This window comes from Falco biarmicus, chromosome 4 (genome assembly GCF_023638135.1).
Source record: "Falco biarmicus isolate bFalBia1 chromosome 4, bFalBia1.pri, whole genome shotgun sequence".
NCBI lineage: Eukaryota > Metazoa > Chordata > Aves > Falconiformes > Falconidae > Falco > Falco biarmicus.
The window spans coordinates 39,511,684-39,528,372 of NC_079291.1; the positions used below are offsets into that span (position 1 = coordinate 39,511,684).

The 16,689-nt window shown below is 35.5% G+C and overlaps 1 protein-coding gene across 1 annotated transcript in view; it reads right to left on the minus strand.

The window, feature by feature from the left end:
* The window catches only part of MINDY3 (MINDY lysine 48 deubiquitinase 3), a 55,761-nt gene that overhangs the window by 26,905 nt on the left and 12,167 nt on the right, over window positions 1–16,689 (minus strand). Inside the window, exons 5-10 of the mRNA XM_056335394.1 lie at window positions 14,166–14,217; window positions 12,068–12,182; window positions 11,620–11,693; window positions 11,119–11,198; window positions 5,365–5,435; window positions 4,440–4,520 (exon numbers count right to left, since the gene is read on the minus strand). Of these exons, the coding sequence (XP_056191369.1) occupies window positions 4,440–4,520; window positions 5,365–5,435; window positions 11,119–11,198; window positions 11,620–11,693; window positions 12,068–12,182; window positions 14,166–14,217 (473 nt within the window). The remainder of the gene's footprint in view (window positions 1–4,439; window positions 4,521–5,364; window positions 5,436–11,118; window positions 11,199–11,619; window positions 11,694–12,067; window positions 12,183–14,165; window positions 14,218–16,689) is intronic.

Sequence of the window (16,689 nt, forward strand, 5' to 3'; positions counted from 1 at the left end):
AACCCTAAGTACAGTTCCAACACAGCAGAACAGGCACATTTTCCTTGAAAAGCAGTAATTTGTAACTTATTCAGATGTCTCGGCCAGGAGTTTCCTCTGCTTATCCGATTCTTCAAGCCTAGAAATACTACAATGCCGTAACTGAAAATGGATAGCCAATTCTGTTGTGGCCTGTGTGCTCCAAGACCTGGGAACAAACTAAGGGCGTATTTTAAAAACTTATACAGCTCTGAAGAGTCCCCATAGACAGTTTCAATCACCTGAAGTCAGTCACCAGACAGACACTCATTCCATGCTGTCTCTTCACTTTCAGTAAGTCTGAATTCAAACTTCAAGACCATGTGAATTTGCATGCCAGCAGACAGTATTTAGAAAGTAGCTATTCACCTGCTGTCATTCTTCCTATGGCTTACACTGACACATTTTCTTGTTATATTTCAGCCCGTTTATATTATTTTATATACTGTCTGACCATGCTCTGACATTCTTAAAAATTCTGAATAGTCTCACCTTGTCATAACTTCCTTATGTTATGGGTATCATAAAAATAACCAAGAACTGACCACACAGCATTTGATCCAAAACATCACAGCTTTATCCCTACATTAAGTGATTTAGAGCTGCCCTACTTCTCACACTCTCTTTTCCCTACAATAAAAAACCAAAACTGAGTGTAACTATAAAGTTGGGATTTTAGAGAACATTGACAATACTGTCTGCCTTAGCACCACCTGCCAGAGCATGCTGGGGTACGTAGTGTCAGATGAAAGCTTCCTTGTTTGTTCTTGTTATTCACTGAAAGGGAGGGGAGGGAAAGGCAGAAATGACGGCTGCTTGGATTTAGTTGCCTATGAAAAACCCATAGTTTTTCAGGGAAAAAATCTACCTTATTGCACTCGCAGAGTCCATGACAACTAGGAGTAACAGCCACCCTTATTCTTTCAGTATACGTTAAATTTGGACTGCTGAGCATTAAGCAACTTTCTGGCCTTATACACACACAGTTCATAATTGAAAGAAAATATGCTGGTACTAATTATGGTTCCCTTCTAACATTTGTCCCCCCTCCCAAGTATTCACAAGTTTTTTCAGCTCTATTATGATACACATAAGTATCAGAGTTCTGAAGAACTATTTTGGTAATACAGATGTTCGTATGCTCTTTCCAACTTCACTACATACTCATCTGCAGAACAAGCTGTAGTGTTTTTGCTCAATACAGTCTCCTATAGAAATTAAAATATGGAAGATGTGAGGTGAAGCTTAATTTCAGAAGATTCTATTTTCTTTTGTCTAGAAAGAACACTTCCACCGGAGTGAGTGATAGCAGATCAAAGCATTGTAATGAGTATACTCATGTTTCCATGTTTTGCATAGATTATCCACTGCATTTCAACTCGTTGTGTCTGCACAGTTGCCTTCAAAATATCTAACTGTAAATAACTGTTTGGCTGGTGACAGGTCAGCTAAGTCCCAGGAAGAAAAACTACTGATATTCTCTTCAATAAAACATGCTTCAACCAAAATTGCTATTTTAAGGAAGAAATTATTTCTTCAGTTATTTCCTTCTACGTCCAACTCCTTGTAGTAAAATGAGGCTAATAGCATTTCCGTACATACCAAATGAGTTTTGACAATCAAGATGTGGAGGTGAAGAACATGCAGACAGAATAAAATTTATAATATTTTAGTAATGGGGAAACTGCTGACCCAGTGGTAGACTTCTGTTAAAATTAGAAACTGACTCAGCTGTCACTGTTTAAGGCTATTTCATGCACCAGCAGTTACAAGAGAAGTTAAGCCCAATTACACACTTTAGTTAATTTTTATATTTTCACTTTAAACTGTAAGTGTGATCTTCAGCCCAAAGATGCTGTGCTGCATTTTGCTCATTCATCAAAATCTACCTAAACAGTAGCAAGTTTTAGAATGGCAGCTATGGACAGATTTGTCTATTTTAGAAAGTACAACTCAAAAACATTTCTTAAAGTCACAGCTACAGCAGAATGGTTCACATTTACAGTAATGCAAAAATATTCTGGTAGACAGTAATAGATGTCTGTAGTGTTTAATTCAAAACGTTCTGAGATAGATAAGCAAGGTGGATGGATTTTTCATTCCACATTTAACAAAAGAAGGTTTATTAACTGTACTCTGCATCAAACGTAAAAATCCGAGCGAAGCGCATAAATACTAAAGAACCCCAGCAGCCAACTCTGAGTAGGGTCATATGCATAATTTCAGTAAAAACTTTTGCTTATCAAACCTCCATGGTCAAGAAGAGTCCCCAAGATAGCAATGAAGATTCTGTTCCATTCCCCAATTTCACCATGCTACCTGTTCATCGTGACAGTAGCATAGGAAGATTGCTTTTTTCCTAGGTTTCTAGGCCCAATTACTCAGCTAATGACAAGTGACTACTCTTCTGCTTTGTAAATTGCCTAATGTTCTGTTTAAACATAAAGGTTTAGGCTCCTGTAAATCATATGCATCTTGAAATAATTAAATCTGTATTTGTTTTGGTTCCCCCCCCCCCCCCCCCCCCCCCCCTTAATCTGCACTGCTTTTGGCTCCAGAGTCCATTTTCCTCTTTTCATTCTGAAGATTTCTTTCTCATGTAATCGAACTCACCACCAAGTTATATCCTCAGTATCAAGCACCATCTAGGAAACTACACACACTACTTTAACAACTGTATGACTAGACACTAGCAATGAATTCAAGTTTCTTTCTGTAGTTTTTGGCATGTAGCTTCAACTGACAAAATAATGGACTGTTGACACAATTCATATTTCCACCGTGGCTGACATCTCTGCTCCACCTAAAATGCTCACCAACCTTTAGTTTAGGAAAGGGTGAGGTCAGATATGCAAATTCAAGGACTCTCAGAACTTTTACACACCTTCAGCTCCTGCCCTTTTTAATAAAAAAAATGTCTAGGAAATGCTTTGCCAATCCCATGTTGCTTCCTTTTCCTGCTTTTTAATTCCTAAGATATTAATCACAAGCTGCAGCTTTCCATAGCCTAAGTGGGGTTCAGTGAAGAAGGAGGAACCAAGTTGTATTGGAGGCACCAGTGCTGATGCGCGGTTACTTTAAACCCAGCAAATAGCCCTCAACACTATAAAAGAAACTGCACTAGAAATGGATTTCTACCTGGAAATGGTCACTGTACACACAACAGATAAGAAGGTGTAATAACATTCTGGACAGGTACACTTGATTTGAGTAACAGTGATAATGCCTATTTGCATCAGACTGCTATCTATACAGGGTACTGACTTCAATGGTCTAATTAAAAAAAATTATGGATAAAGTTTCAAAATTGAAATAAAAAAACTACTGGAAAAGACTTTGTGGAGACAGCAAGGCAGAAAAACGTTCACTGGTGGATAAGGACTTTTCCATTATCATGGAATAGGGAAGAAAGAGCACTTATCAGACACAAGGGATTCAGGGAAATTCTAGTATAGCATTTGCAACGGAGTCTGCAAAAAATATTCAATGCACAACACAGGCTAATTAAAAGGATTTTTAAAATTTAAGTTTAAAGGTAAAGAAATACTGCTACACAAACTTCCAATGTATTGTGGGGGTTTGTTCTTATAAGAAGAATCTTAGGTTTTGTGTCTTCTTTTTGAAGATTAGGCCAATTTTTCCTTAAGGAAATTAAGCCACTCAAGAAATTATGCCTTTAACTTAGTCATATGTTCTGGTACTTATTTTCAAGATTTATACCTAAAATATTGATTCATTTATAAGATATTACGTAAAGTTCATTCCTAATAAGTACTAATAAATACACTAGTAAGTACCATCTAGTTTCAATAAATATTTTTAATCAGAAACAAGTATTTCTATAGAAATAAAAGGAAAACTTACAATCTTCAACTAAACAGAAATTCTCTCCTCAGAAAATTTGGTCTAAGATTTTAAACTGAGAACTCCTCTCAAAAGCATTTTATATGTTCCACAGATTACAGTACATATCTAATAGAATAAAAGGAATTATCATAACAGACCTGATATCTATTTTTAATCTAGAACAACAAACCATGGCTGTAGATTAAAAATTGTGGAAGTACTGTCAGGGAGATTAAACTACTAACAGGCACCTACACATAATTATTTCCTTTTTATTTCTCTCTTGCACTAAAAGAAATTTAAGACAGTACTTGTCCCAATTATGGTGTTCTAATGCGTACCCTTCCCCCAGCCCAATAAATCTAGCTAGAACCAACAGACCACTAAAATTTATGAGATACCACAAAAACATGTAAAAAACTCTGCCTTCAAGGGAAGGCTTAATTAAAAGTTTTGGCGACTACATGTTTACATTAAAGCCACATGAAACTCACATTATAGCAAGATCTGAACTTTGCATCTATGTGGTGTTTTGTTTATCTGTCTGAGGTTACCAAAAATCACATCTAACATACCTTGGCAAAAAAGACTGTGAGGTGTGTTTCACTGCCAAGTATCCAAATGGGAAATTTTGGAGATTTCAAATAGGAGCCAACCTAAAAAGGTACAACAAAATCAAAACAAAGCAAACCCAGAAAACTCATGTAGCTAATGATCAAATTAATGATAATTCAGTTAGTAGAGTCCCAACTGCTCTTAAAACTAATATAAAACGTTCAATAAAACAACAACAGTGTAAAATACTTGGATGATAATTTTGATCATTGATCCGTGTCTGACTTGGGCAAGCAACACAGCTTATGATAATTAACTGAAATAAGACATCAATGAGATTGTGGTATCAACAATAGCCCTTACTTCAACCCTGGAGACAAGCTTCAAACACTGCAAATGAGTAAGTATTTCCATGCTTAACAATAGTATAATTGGACACTAAATGAGACAGAACTCCACTTGACTTATTAGCTTGTTTTGGAGGAATCTATTCAGAACTGACATTTATTTAATAAATGAAGGGCCAGTTACAGTTAGTACACCAACATCCTGCACACTACATAATCCTCTTTAACTCTGAGCTAAGTTAAAGAGATTCAGTAAAGACTGAGAAGCAAAGAACAAACAAAAAACCTTTTGAGATTAAGAGCATTAATGTTGCTTCAAAAGTAGTATTTGGAAAGCATAAAATTTCTCAAATAAAAACCTTAAATCAAGAAATTTTATGTCACAGCATCAAATAATGCTTACACAATAAGATGGATTTAACAATTTTATGATATACCTGTCCTAATATGGTATTATATTCATTTTTAATTTGAGCATACTTTAGAAGTTCTATAGTATCTCCAATTGTACACAGTAAAGCTTTTAGTAATAGTGCCAAAGAAGCCCACAACATCTTAATGGAACAAAAAAATGTAAATTATGTAGAAAACTCTTTACCTTACAATACCTTAGAGATTCCATCAATGTCAAAAACCCTACTGTTGCCTGTTTATGTATACCAAGGAGTTCTGTTGAAAACAAAACATAGAATTTATTGAAGAAAAATCTGCAAAGCCTACTTTAATTGGTCAAATAACTACAATTTTAAGAGTCATGCAGTTTTAGCAGCAGTGGCAAATCATCAAGGTATAGTCAAAAAACTACAAAGGTTTAATAATTTCCCACTCTATAAAATAAGAAGGGCCAAATGGATGGTTTTAGAAGTTTACTGTTGACACCCTGTTTTCAAAAGTTGCCATTACTCATTTAGTAAATGAGTACTTGTAACTTACACCAAAATTATTCTCAGAAAAAATTAAGAAAAACAGCCATCTTGAAGGAGAACCCCCCCACATATATACATATATATATTATACACACACACACCCCTCTTAAAATTTTTCTTAAAGAGTTCCCTGGCCATATTTATCTGGTAATTTCACATTCTGAATAATAAAACATAATCTTGCAAATAATAGTTCTGTTAGTAGGAAAGAAAGCATTCACTCTATTTGATTTTTGTAGTGACTGCCAATTACTGCATCATACAGCTCTCCAGCAAACACAGTTGTCAGGAATAGCTGAAATATTTATGTACTACTGATTGGAAGAGCGCTTATAGAGCATTATTTGGAGCTCTCTAATGAAGAATAAGTACTTCAATATTCAAGCTCAGAAACTAGTTATATGGATTTGAAGACGCTCTGGGCTTACATATGCATCTTTTAACAGTGCAAGTACCATATGCTTGGACCAGCTCTGCTAAGTCCCCAAATGCTGCCTAAACAAAGAGGAGCACATACCTGATGCTGCAAATATACATGGGAACATACACCATGATCAATTTAACAAGATCTGTATTTCTTTTTTTCAGAGAACATTGACTTTCATATTTAAAATTTCCCTCTAAAACACTAAGTCTCAACTATACTTTTTAACTTTGATCATTCATGTACAACAGCATAAAACTATGACATCTTTATCCATGGGCTAAAGCCTACAGGACCATAGCAAGTGAAATAAACTTTTAAATTTCAAAGATTTCTGAACTTCCAGAAATGAACTCTGTGTTTCATTGTAACTCACAGCACTAGGCATAGGGGCATGCTCCCTTCACCAACTTCAAGCTCACCACTGTGAATTTTGCAACAGTGCACAACAGTTACTATAGTAATGGTTTAACTTTTTCCGATATTGTTAAGCAAAATAAAACCCAACTCCAAAACCCCAAAAACTTACAAACACTAGCTTGTTCACCATGTTTGTGGCCTTAAGCCTTCCTTAAGAGTTGTCAGCCATACATATTAAAAGGCTCTTTTTGCAGTGCAAAATTATTTGATCTTGAAACTGTACTTTCAAGGATTATCTTCAAACTTGCTTGGAATTAAAACATTTGGGGGTACACTGGTAATATTTTGCTGAAACCATCTTTGAGCAGAGGGCAAGAGAGCTAGTCCAATTAAAAAAACTAGTGAAGATCCTTCAAACTAGGGAATAGATATTGTTCAGAAATAGCGCATTCATATGTGCAATGAGGGGAAATAAATGTAACAGAAGTAAACAATAGCACATTAAAGAAATAATTTTGACACACCACACATTTTAAAAAAATCATTAACAAAAGTCAACGTAAAGTTCAGTTTGCTAAACAAAACCTTCAGATTTAGGAATTGATGCTTACGACAGAACAGCAAAGACATATATAAATAATATTTACTATTCAGAAAAAAATCAGACTTAAGTATTTTGTTCCCCTGACAGACAACTAGATGAGAACTCCGATAACTAGAAAGCTGGGATCCTGGCTAAGACAGTAGCTGCAGACTGTGAATATCCTGAATAACTAATAGGCAAGCTGCATGCATCATTCATCTAAAACCTATTAGGTTAACTTTAGCCTGTAGTCATGGGTCTATCAATACCTCCTTCAGAATTAGTCAACAGAGAAGACAGACGCAAAAGCAAAAATCATTCTCAGATGACTTACGAGGAAACAAAGGGAGACTAGCTGCACTAAATCGTAGTTCATCCTTGTGAATATCCTCATCCCACAGAAAGAAAAAGCAGGCCTGGAAGAGATCTCATAACATCAAAGATCACCGAAGAAAATGAATATGTATGCCTCTTTTCAGAAAGTTAGATTCTCTTTTTTTGAAAATTACTTTTGCAAAGTACTCAAATTTCTAGAAAGGGAGAAAAACGGAGCCTTTAAAAAAAGTCAGGCCCAAACTAATGATGGTTTTAAACTGATGACATTGCTACAAACTGTAGCAGGACGGCACCACCTAGCGACACCGTGAAGCACCACCAATCCTCAGCACAAAGAAAAAGCAACTGCAACATTATCTGTATTCATATTAAATTGCTACACTTCACGTAAGAATGGCAGTCTTTAAAAAGGAGGAAAAAAATAATCTAATTCCCCATATCTTCGTCCTGTAGATAATTGTGGCAAGAGAAGATACTAGAATAAGGAGAAAGGTTTAAAAGGAAATATATAGGTAGTCAAAAGAAGAGGTATAATTTCATTGGTATTTATAGCAGTGGTGGCCAAGAACAATTCCAGTTAATAACTCCTACCCTATTTGGAAAATATGCAATACTGTAAGAGACAGAGCTCTGACTAACCTGCAAACTACCTGGTAATTCTTCAAGTTTCTAATTCAGTTCTTTGTCACTGATAAAGTTACTGATATTATCTTTGATACGATTTAAAAATAATTTTCGAGATTTACTTATTAATTAAAAATTTCTTACCTAAACAGCTGAACAAGAGGTAAACTGGCTTTGCATAACTTCTGAATAAAAATGTCAGGCAAGTGCCATTTTGAACATTCAATTTAGTAAATGTATTTACTTTTGATAATAGCATCACCTATCTAGCATTTTTTCTGTTCCTGCATTGAGGCTGAAACTTCTCACTGTTGCTGCATTGCTGCCCCTGCAAATATGCCATGAACCACATCACATCCATTGCTTTCTGCAGTTCTATAGCACCACCATGCCCAGGGATACCTTTCCTGTCTCTCAGTTTCAGAAATTCACCTACTGATTACACCTACTCACAGAAGTACCTGATATTTCTTTCCATTATGTTTACACATGGGAAAAATCAAGCAGCACTGCAATCAGCTCTGTGCGATACTAACGTCAGACCTTCAAACTTGTAGTTGCTTGGCCAGGGGGATTTAAGGTAAGTGACCAGCAATCAAACCACAAAAACACATAAAGCCAACTTCAGAAAATAGTCAGCAAACTCATTCAGTTCTTGTTATTTTGACACCTGCAATCCTTCTACATGAGAAACTCAAAGCCCTAGCAGAAAGGGAGCTGAATGCTACCCCCAAAGACAGTCAAAATACAGGAGAAATGACTGAAGGAGAAAAGACAAAGAGGATTGATAGACATAGGCAATATGACAATGTATCCAAAATTCAGTCTTGCCTAAGTAGTTGTGAACAGTACAGGCTGTTCTTTGTCCTTTTTGATAAGCTACACAAATCACTTTGTAATAGATACCGATTATAGACTTAAGACTGTGAATAAACTGGTTTTGACTGTAACTATCCCAAGGACTTGAAGAAAATGGAGGGCTCCCAACAGTAGTTAAGTCCAATTACTTGACTGGTAAAAAAAAACCTAACAGGATACACAATACTAGATCCTTCAGATGTACTAAAAATTATTTACTGCTCCTCACCTCCCTGAACAAGAGACACTTGTCTCCATGGGAGTTCTGGTTCTGGAGCTCTAGGGCAGAACTGGCTGAGAACCTAAATGTGGAATATTACTGTATGCAAAGACAGTTCAGTATTCTCAGGAAAAAAAAAAAATTCCAACTTTGATAACTAACCAATGAGGTCTACTAGAAAGATAATCTGAAAAACAAATGGAATACACTGCAAGATTTCAAAAAAAGATATAATGAATTGCAGAACAATGAATTATCCCTACGTAAAGAAAAGTTGCATGAAAAATTCGGCTTGAGTGATCATAGTCTAATAATTCAGTTTGATCATTCATAATCTAAAAATTAAAAAGAAAATTAAAAGTAACAGAGAACATACGGATAAAAATAGGAAGACTAATTATAACAAATTTCAGTTAGAAAGGGGGGATAAATGACAACAATGTTCTATACATGCAGCATGAATCTAGGTAGGAATTGACCAATAAAATACAAAACGAATAAAAGTATTCAAAGCAGTCTGCTTTCATTTGCAAAAAGGTAAATGATGTCATATACTCAAGATTAACAATGAAATAATGCTATCAGCCATAAAACCATAACAAAATTGGCTAAAAATCTGTTAAGATAGACATGTTCAAGCTTGAGGATCCTAATTAAATTCATTATATATACTTAAGTAGGGAGACAAAATAATCTCTGAACCATTAATAATTACTTTATGTATCAAGGATAAAGGAGGTGTCAGTAGACCAGAAAAGGGAAAACAAGGTACTTACCCTAACAAAAAACAACAAAAAAAGCTAGAGGAAAAACCCAGAAGAAAAGATGATTTCAACCTCCAAAGGGTCTTCAAACAAATTAGTCAATTTGCATGCACAAGGAAGGACAAAAAAAAAAAAAGGCAAAAAAGCAGCCCATATAGGCTCATCAATAATAGACTGCAGTAATCCAATCTAAAGGCCCTGATAATCTAACAGACAGGAGTGAGAAGACTTTGATACAATATCCAAATGACATTCTGGTAAGTCTGATGTTGAAGTATAGCCCGTATGGAAACATAATCAAGTGGAAGGCTAAAAAAAGTCTCAAAGATTTTACTACTTGTTCATTTTCAAACCAGAGTACTTCGATTCAGGTCTTGCATGGATCTGTCTTGAACCTTGGTTCAAGTCAGTATTTTCAGTGATCATTTAGATGATGGAAAATCCTTGTAAAAAATGTGCTGATGAACCTGAGGTGGACTATAGCAGTGGGAGAGAGGATGTGAACACTTCCAGAATTCAAAGTGTTTGTGCTTTCAGATCAGCTTCTCTGTAAGATGAAATGCAAAAAATCCAAAATAATCTCAATGGCCCTCTATTGGGACTCCATCCACTATATCGATGTCTTCCCTGCACTGGGGGAGCCCCAAACCAGGCACACCACACCAGAGGTGGTGCCGGTGATGTCAGACAGAAGGAAAGAGCCGTCACTTCCCTCTGCCTGTTGGCTGTCCTAATGTAGCCCACAATGCAGCTGGCCTTCTTTGCCAGAAGGGCACACTGATGACTCACGTGCAGCTCACTGCCCATGAGGACCTCAGGTCCTCTTCTACAAAGCTGCTTCCTAGCCACCCAGTGTGGCCCTGTGTTATTGCACAGGCTTATTCCATCCCAGATGTAGGACTTCAGTGAATTTCACAAGGTTTGTCTCAGCCCATTTCTCTAGCCTGACGTGCCTGCTCTGAATAGTGATCCTGCCTCCAGTGTATCAACCAACCTTCCCAACTTGCAGAGACTGCACTCCCTTCCATCATTCCAAGTCATCAGATACCTTATAATTTCAAGGTGTAGCTGACAACCTTGTATTCACTGATAAGAGCATCAGAGATTTTGTGCAAGTATGTTTTATATCCCTTTGAGGTCTGCTTAAATCAAAGGACAGTAAACAAGGAGACTATCAAAACAGAAATAGAGCATATTCCAAATCAGCATCTCACACTATGTAAAATTATGAACAAGTATAAACTAGAATCAACTTACTCATTCCTGAACATTCTCTGTCTCCATCCCACACATTAGAAACAGCATGCCCCGTTAATAGGAGGTTAATCAAACTTTGGCTATATAACAGAAAGAAATAGCTTATTAAAAGGGACATACAATTTATTTCTAAAAAGCAGTTAATCTCTTACAAATTAAAAAGTTTTGTACCACCTGAACAGCTAAGCAGACATTGTCTAACTATTGCTTTAATTAGCATGTATTTGTAATTCAGTGATGCTAGTATGATCTCCAATCTTTCAACCAACAACTTGATACAAGAATGTAGCCCTGAATGAGAATTATTTCTGAAAACTCAGCAGTAACAGAAGCATTTTCTCAGAACTGATGCACTAAATGGAGTAAGCAGTGAAAAGGCATGTTATGTTAAGTGTTGCTTTTAGCTATTTTAGTTATAACATGACAAAGATTGTTAAGTTACAGAAACATAAAAAATTAGCCCACTAATTTAAGTGGTAGCAAACATATTTTGCAGCTTACCTTCCATGACCATAAACAGGGTCTATCAATGGCTCAGCTGCATCTTCAATTTCATTTTTAATGTTTTCAATACCCTGCAGAAAAATTACAAACATTTTTGCCCTCTTAAGGAATGAATTGTAACATTTACAGCAATAGATTGCAATAGCAAAACATTAAAAGGCTGATGTCCTTATATGAATTGATACCTAAACACTCTTTTTTCATTTGATAAGAGATGTTAGGGATATATAAGGAAGGATGTTTCTAAAATCCGTAATTCTCCCAGATCAGAGGGGGGGGGGGGGGGGGGGGGGGGGGGGGGAAGATACCATTCCATCCATTTATCTAGATTTGACTTAGTTTGTTGGTTTAGTGTTCACCTTTTACAGAAAAAGGATTATATGATCAAGCTTTCTCTTAACAAAGAAACAAAACACACACACAAAAAGTCAAACATCCCACAAACCTTTGTCAGTATTACAGAATACAAAAAGAGCAATACTCCAAATCTGTTTGTCCACACTGAATATTGATCCCAAACTGCATCCTTCAGTTCAGGGAAGCTTTTGAATGCTTGTTTGCTAAACAAAAAAAAAAAAAAAAAAAGAAACAAAAACAAACAGACCCAACAGAAAGGGGGAATGTATTTAGATGAAGCATTAGAATAGTATCACAAACTACAAACAAGAACTAATACCTAACATGAAAATGTCCAAGTAAAAGCAGATTAAATCTGCTGTTACATACAGAATGACACAGCAGCTGTTCTGGAGCTACTATAACTGCCACAGAGCCATTAGTATTTACCCGTCAGAAGAAGACAAATAATTCTGGAGCAATGTGCAAAAATTAACTTAGTTTTTATATGCAAACACTAACCATAAAATTCCATACACCTGTGAAAGAGTTGAGTGGCTTGAACCAGTAATTCTACAAAACACTGTTACTGAAATTGCAAATAGACTATATGTCACCAAAATAATGTTTGCATTACGTAGTGTTCTGAAAGACACTCGGTCTATGAACAGCAGAAAAAAAAAGCTTCTACTTAACCAGGTAAGACTACCGTTCAGGTTTTCAATGTAATTATGACATTTCTCATGAGAATTTGATTTTGCTAAGACTAGCTTTGGAAAGAGCAAAATGTTCACAATCACGAGTGGTGTATTAAGATTTGGGAAAATATCTGGTCGTATAATGGGGTTGCTGCCTGGACAGTAAGGTAATGCCAGGGATGATGTTTAAAAATAAAAAAGTAAAATAAAAACAGAGGAAAGGAAAAGATCCATCAAGATTCCAGTGAAGTAACACATGTTCGACTGCTTGAGATATTTAGAGCTAGCTTTACTTCTAATAGTATAACAGAGATATTTAGTTCTGCTTTTCAGAACACAATTTTTATTGAGTAATTCAAACTAGATCGCACTTTCTGCTTATCTTACACAAACTTAGGTGTATTATTTTCTTTTTGATTTCTTGCACACTTTCAGTAACTCTTGTTTAAAAAAAGAAACAAACATCTGCAAAACTGTATTCATAGCTGGGTTTACTCTGGCTAACACTTGAGATTTTAAACCACCTTTCATTACCAATAAAGTATACGCGGCATACAAGGTATGCAAGGCAAATTCAGTTCTGAAATCCATTATTCAGCTTGCTCTAAAGGTATATGCCAGAGCATTCATTTCCAGTGAGAAAGACTGAGAAAAACTGGAATTGATACCATGAGTCCAAAGATGGAAGGGGTGAGCTGGAGGGAGGGGAAGGGCAGAAATTAGTGTTTTGATCAAATAAGCTTACAAAAATTTTATATTCTCCTCTTGTCTTCTTTCCTCACATGACAATTGGTTTAAAAAGCAAACTATAATTACTACTGATACAACAAGCAGTAGTTATTTCAGTTCTAATTAGAAACATTTTCCACCTCAAGTGTTTTTTGCAATTCTGTTGCTCTTTATATCCTCTTTGAGGATTTATCTATATTAACGATTACAACTGTTCAATGTGAAAATAAAAGGCTGTTACCTTTAAAGATAAACTCACTGGAACTGTAAGCTCTGTATTTACACCCCAGCAAGAGAACAACATTTAAAGTACGAAACAAAAAATCAGCCTTGTATATGAAACATTTTTATAGATGTTTCTTACAACGTCTCAAATCAGGAAAAATTACTAGATTACTTTTTTTCTAGTAGATGTGTCACAAGTATTTCAGATAGAATCACCTCTGAAGACTGTGTATAAATATTGAGGATTAACATTTAACTTAAATGTGAATCTTAATTAGCTGTGTTCATATACTTGAAATACAAAATTTGGCCAATTTCGCACATTACATTGCTCCAGTTTTATTTTAAAGCCTAATGCTCATGCTCAAAATAATATTCTATTTTAAATGATAAAATGCAAAGAAAAGCCACCAAAATCCCCAAACCGGAACTTGAAGCCTAAGTTTAACCTGATGTATAACACACAAAAAGTTCCTCAACATACCCCTTTCAGGGCTGTGAAGATCACTGTAACTTCAAAATACTGTATTTTAAATGTTCCAACATATTACTTACTGAATTAATGCATGAAATCGCTCAAAGCCAAGCTCTTCGACAGCCAAGGCAGCTATACACAAGAGACACTTTTCAGCACTACACATGGCAAAAAAATGACACAAGATACACACAGCAAGCTAGTATACTTTCAAGCTTTAATTATATTTTTGATTTTTAATCCTCCCTTGGCATTTAGATTTTTTAACTGATTAGTATAAACTAATTTACCACAACATTAAGAATCCACTATACCAATTAGTGAAAACATTTCTGTTTGGACTAATCAATTTATTAAAAGCACAAAGCTACTGGAGTGTGTAGCCTTGAAAATATTTTGTCAAATTACTAAGCTGTTGATTTTGTACCAAATGTGGCTGTCACAAAGTCATCAGGCATATGCATACTCTAGATATAATTTTGCAGGTCAACAAGTGAGTATTATTTCCTAGAAAAGCAAGCATGATTATTTGGATCGCTTTATCAACGTAGGTAAGCTGTATTTTTTCTTCAAATATACATTCTGTTACTGAAATTTTGGGGGTTTGTGTCATTTGTGTGTGTCCCCGTCCCATCCTCTCCCCTTAATGCTTATTTATTACAAACAAAAGTAGAATTATTCTGTAGTATTACACATCCTGTTTTCAAATAAATTCTCTCAGTTGTCCTTTAATAATGGATAAACAGCCTTTCAAATAAGTGTCACATCCAAGACAGAAAAAAATACAGCATTAGTGTCTTCCCAAGTTCAACACAGGCTTTATACCTTTGTTCCCCGCACAACAATTCCTAATCAAGAAGATGAAATGAACTTATAAAATTTTCTTTTACCAACAGAAAGTTATACTTGCCAGTTGTGCAATTATCAAATTCTATAGACATTCAAATATTAAGACTGTAGCAGTTTTAAGTGCTGTCTATGTCCATAAGGACTTTATCTTCCTGCTAGTAGAATAATAAAACAAATACAACCCAGATAGATCTGCTTTCTGATAAGGGCCATTTAATACTGAATATTTAAATAATGTCTGATCATCTATCTACCAAGCTTTCCTGCATATAATTAAAGACTTGAAGCCATTAGGGCTAATACTACTGATCATTCTTCCCACAAGAATTCCAGAAAGGACTTTTTATGCCCTTTCTGACTGTATTTTGGAAGATGCACTGGATTTGCCTACATGCAAATACAAGTGATTCCCATCAATAGAATACTTTCATTTTCTACTTCAGAAATAAGACAGCAGTAGTCTTAAGAGCACTAGTTTTCATCTTTTGAAAAACTACAAGGAATTGCTAAAAACTAGGTTACCAAGAGCAAAACTAGACTTAAGAAAATTTATTTTTAATAAATTTTTTAAAAATATCAATCTAAATTGCAGAAAATGCTACAGGAACTAACCCTACTCCAAGAACATATTTTTGTAAGCAGAAAGTTAGAGGGACTAAATCATATAAAGCAATCTTTGAACATGGGAACTTCCACTACTATAGCCAATGCATGGCCAACAAGTCACTGGTATACACCACAAAAGCAGATGAAAAGTGCTATTGCATTCACTAAGTGTGCTCGAATCCACCTTTTGTTCACACAACAGGATGACAGGCAGTTTCATTCTGTTACTACAGGACAGAGTGAAATAGTAAGAGAACTACTATTTGAAACAAAGGGAAAGTAGTAGAAATCCTAAAGAGAAGCATAGCTATACACAAACCAAACATGGCTAAACAAAGACAGTGCTTAGTGGAGAGGAAAAGAACAAACAGAATAGAGCATGAGGCTGTATGAGAAATACAATTCTATAGAAACTCTTTTAAAATGATACTCTCATCGTGCTGTGTCTAATAGTATTTCATGGTTTTAAAATAAATATATTCCCATACTCGGTTCCCAAATAGCAGCAGCCTGCCACATGGAATTGTATCTGTAATACTCCTCCACACACATATCTTATCACACATATCCTACCAACTATGACAATGCCTGCTTCTATTTTTGATTACAGCAACCAAGCAAGAAATAAATGTATTCCTTTGCCCTTGCAGTAACAGAACACTGCATTATTGACAGTACCTTCTCCTCATCTTTGCCCCAAGCCTAACCAGGCAAGAAACTGGTCTATAGTTAAATAGCAGGACATAAAAAAACCCCAAACAACCCAATCAACAAACCTAACAAATATGCCTTCAATCAGGAAGTGTATTGCATTATACATACAAGGTAAAATACTGTTTGAACTATAGAGTACATACAAGAGGTATATTCAGTGTCTAGCAGGGAACATAGAATATGAACAGTGAAAGAGACTAATGTTGCTCATGACAAAAGCAGATTGTTCATGGTAAACGTATCCTGCTCTTCCTAAGAGCATTCCATGGTATTAAGGATAATCAGGCAGAACTTGTAGGCTTGTACAGAAATATGAAAAGTGTAGATACATAACAGAATGGATTAGTTCATTAAGTGTCAGTGTTTGGGAGTAATTATTGAGTGTGTGTTTAAAAAGACTTTCTGCTGAACATTTTCTACAATTAAAAGTTCTTT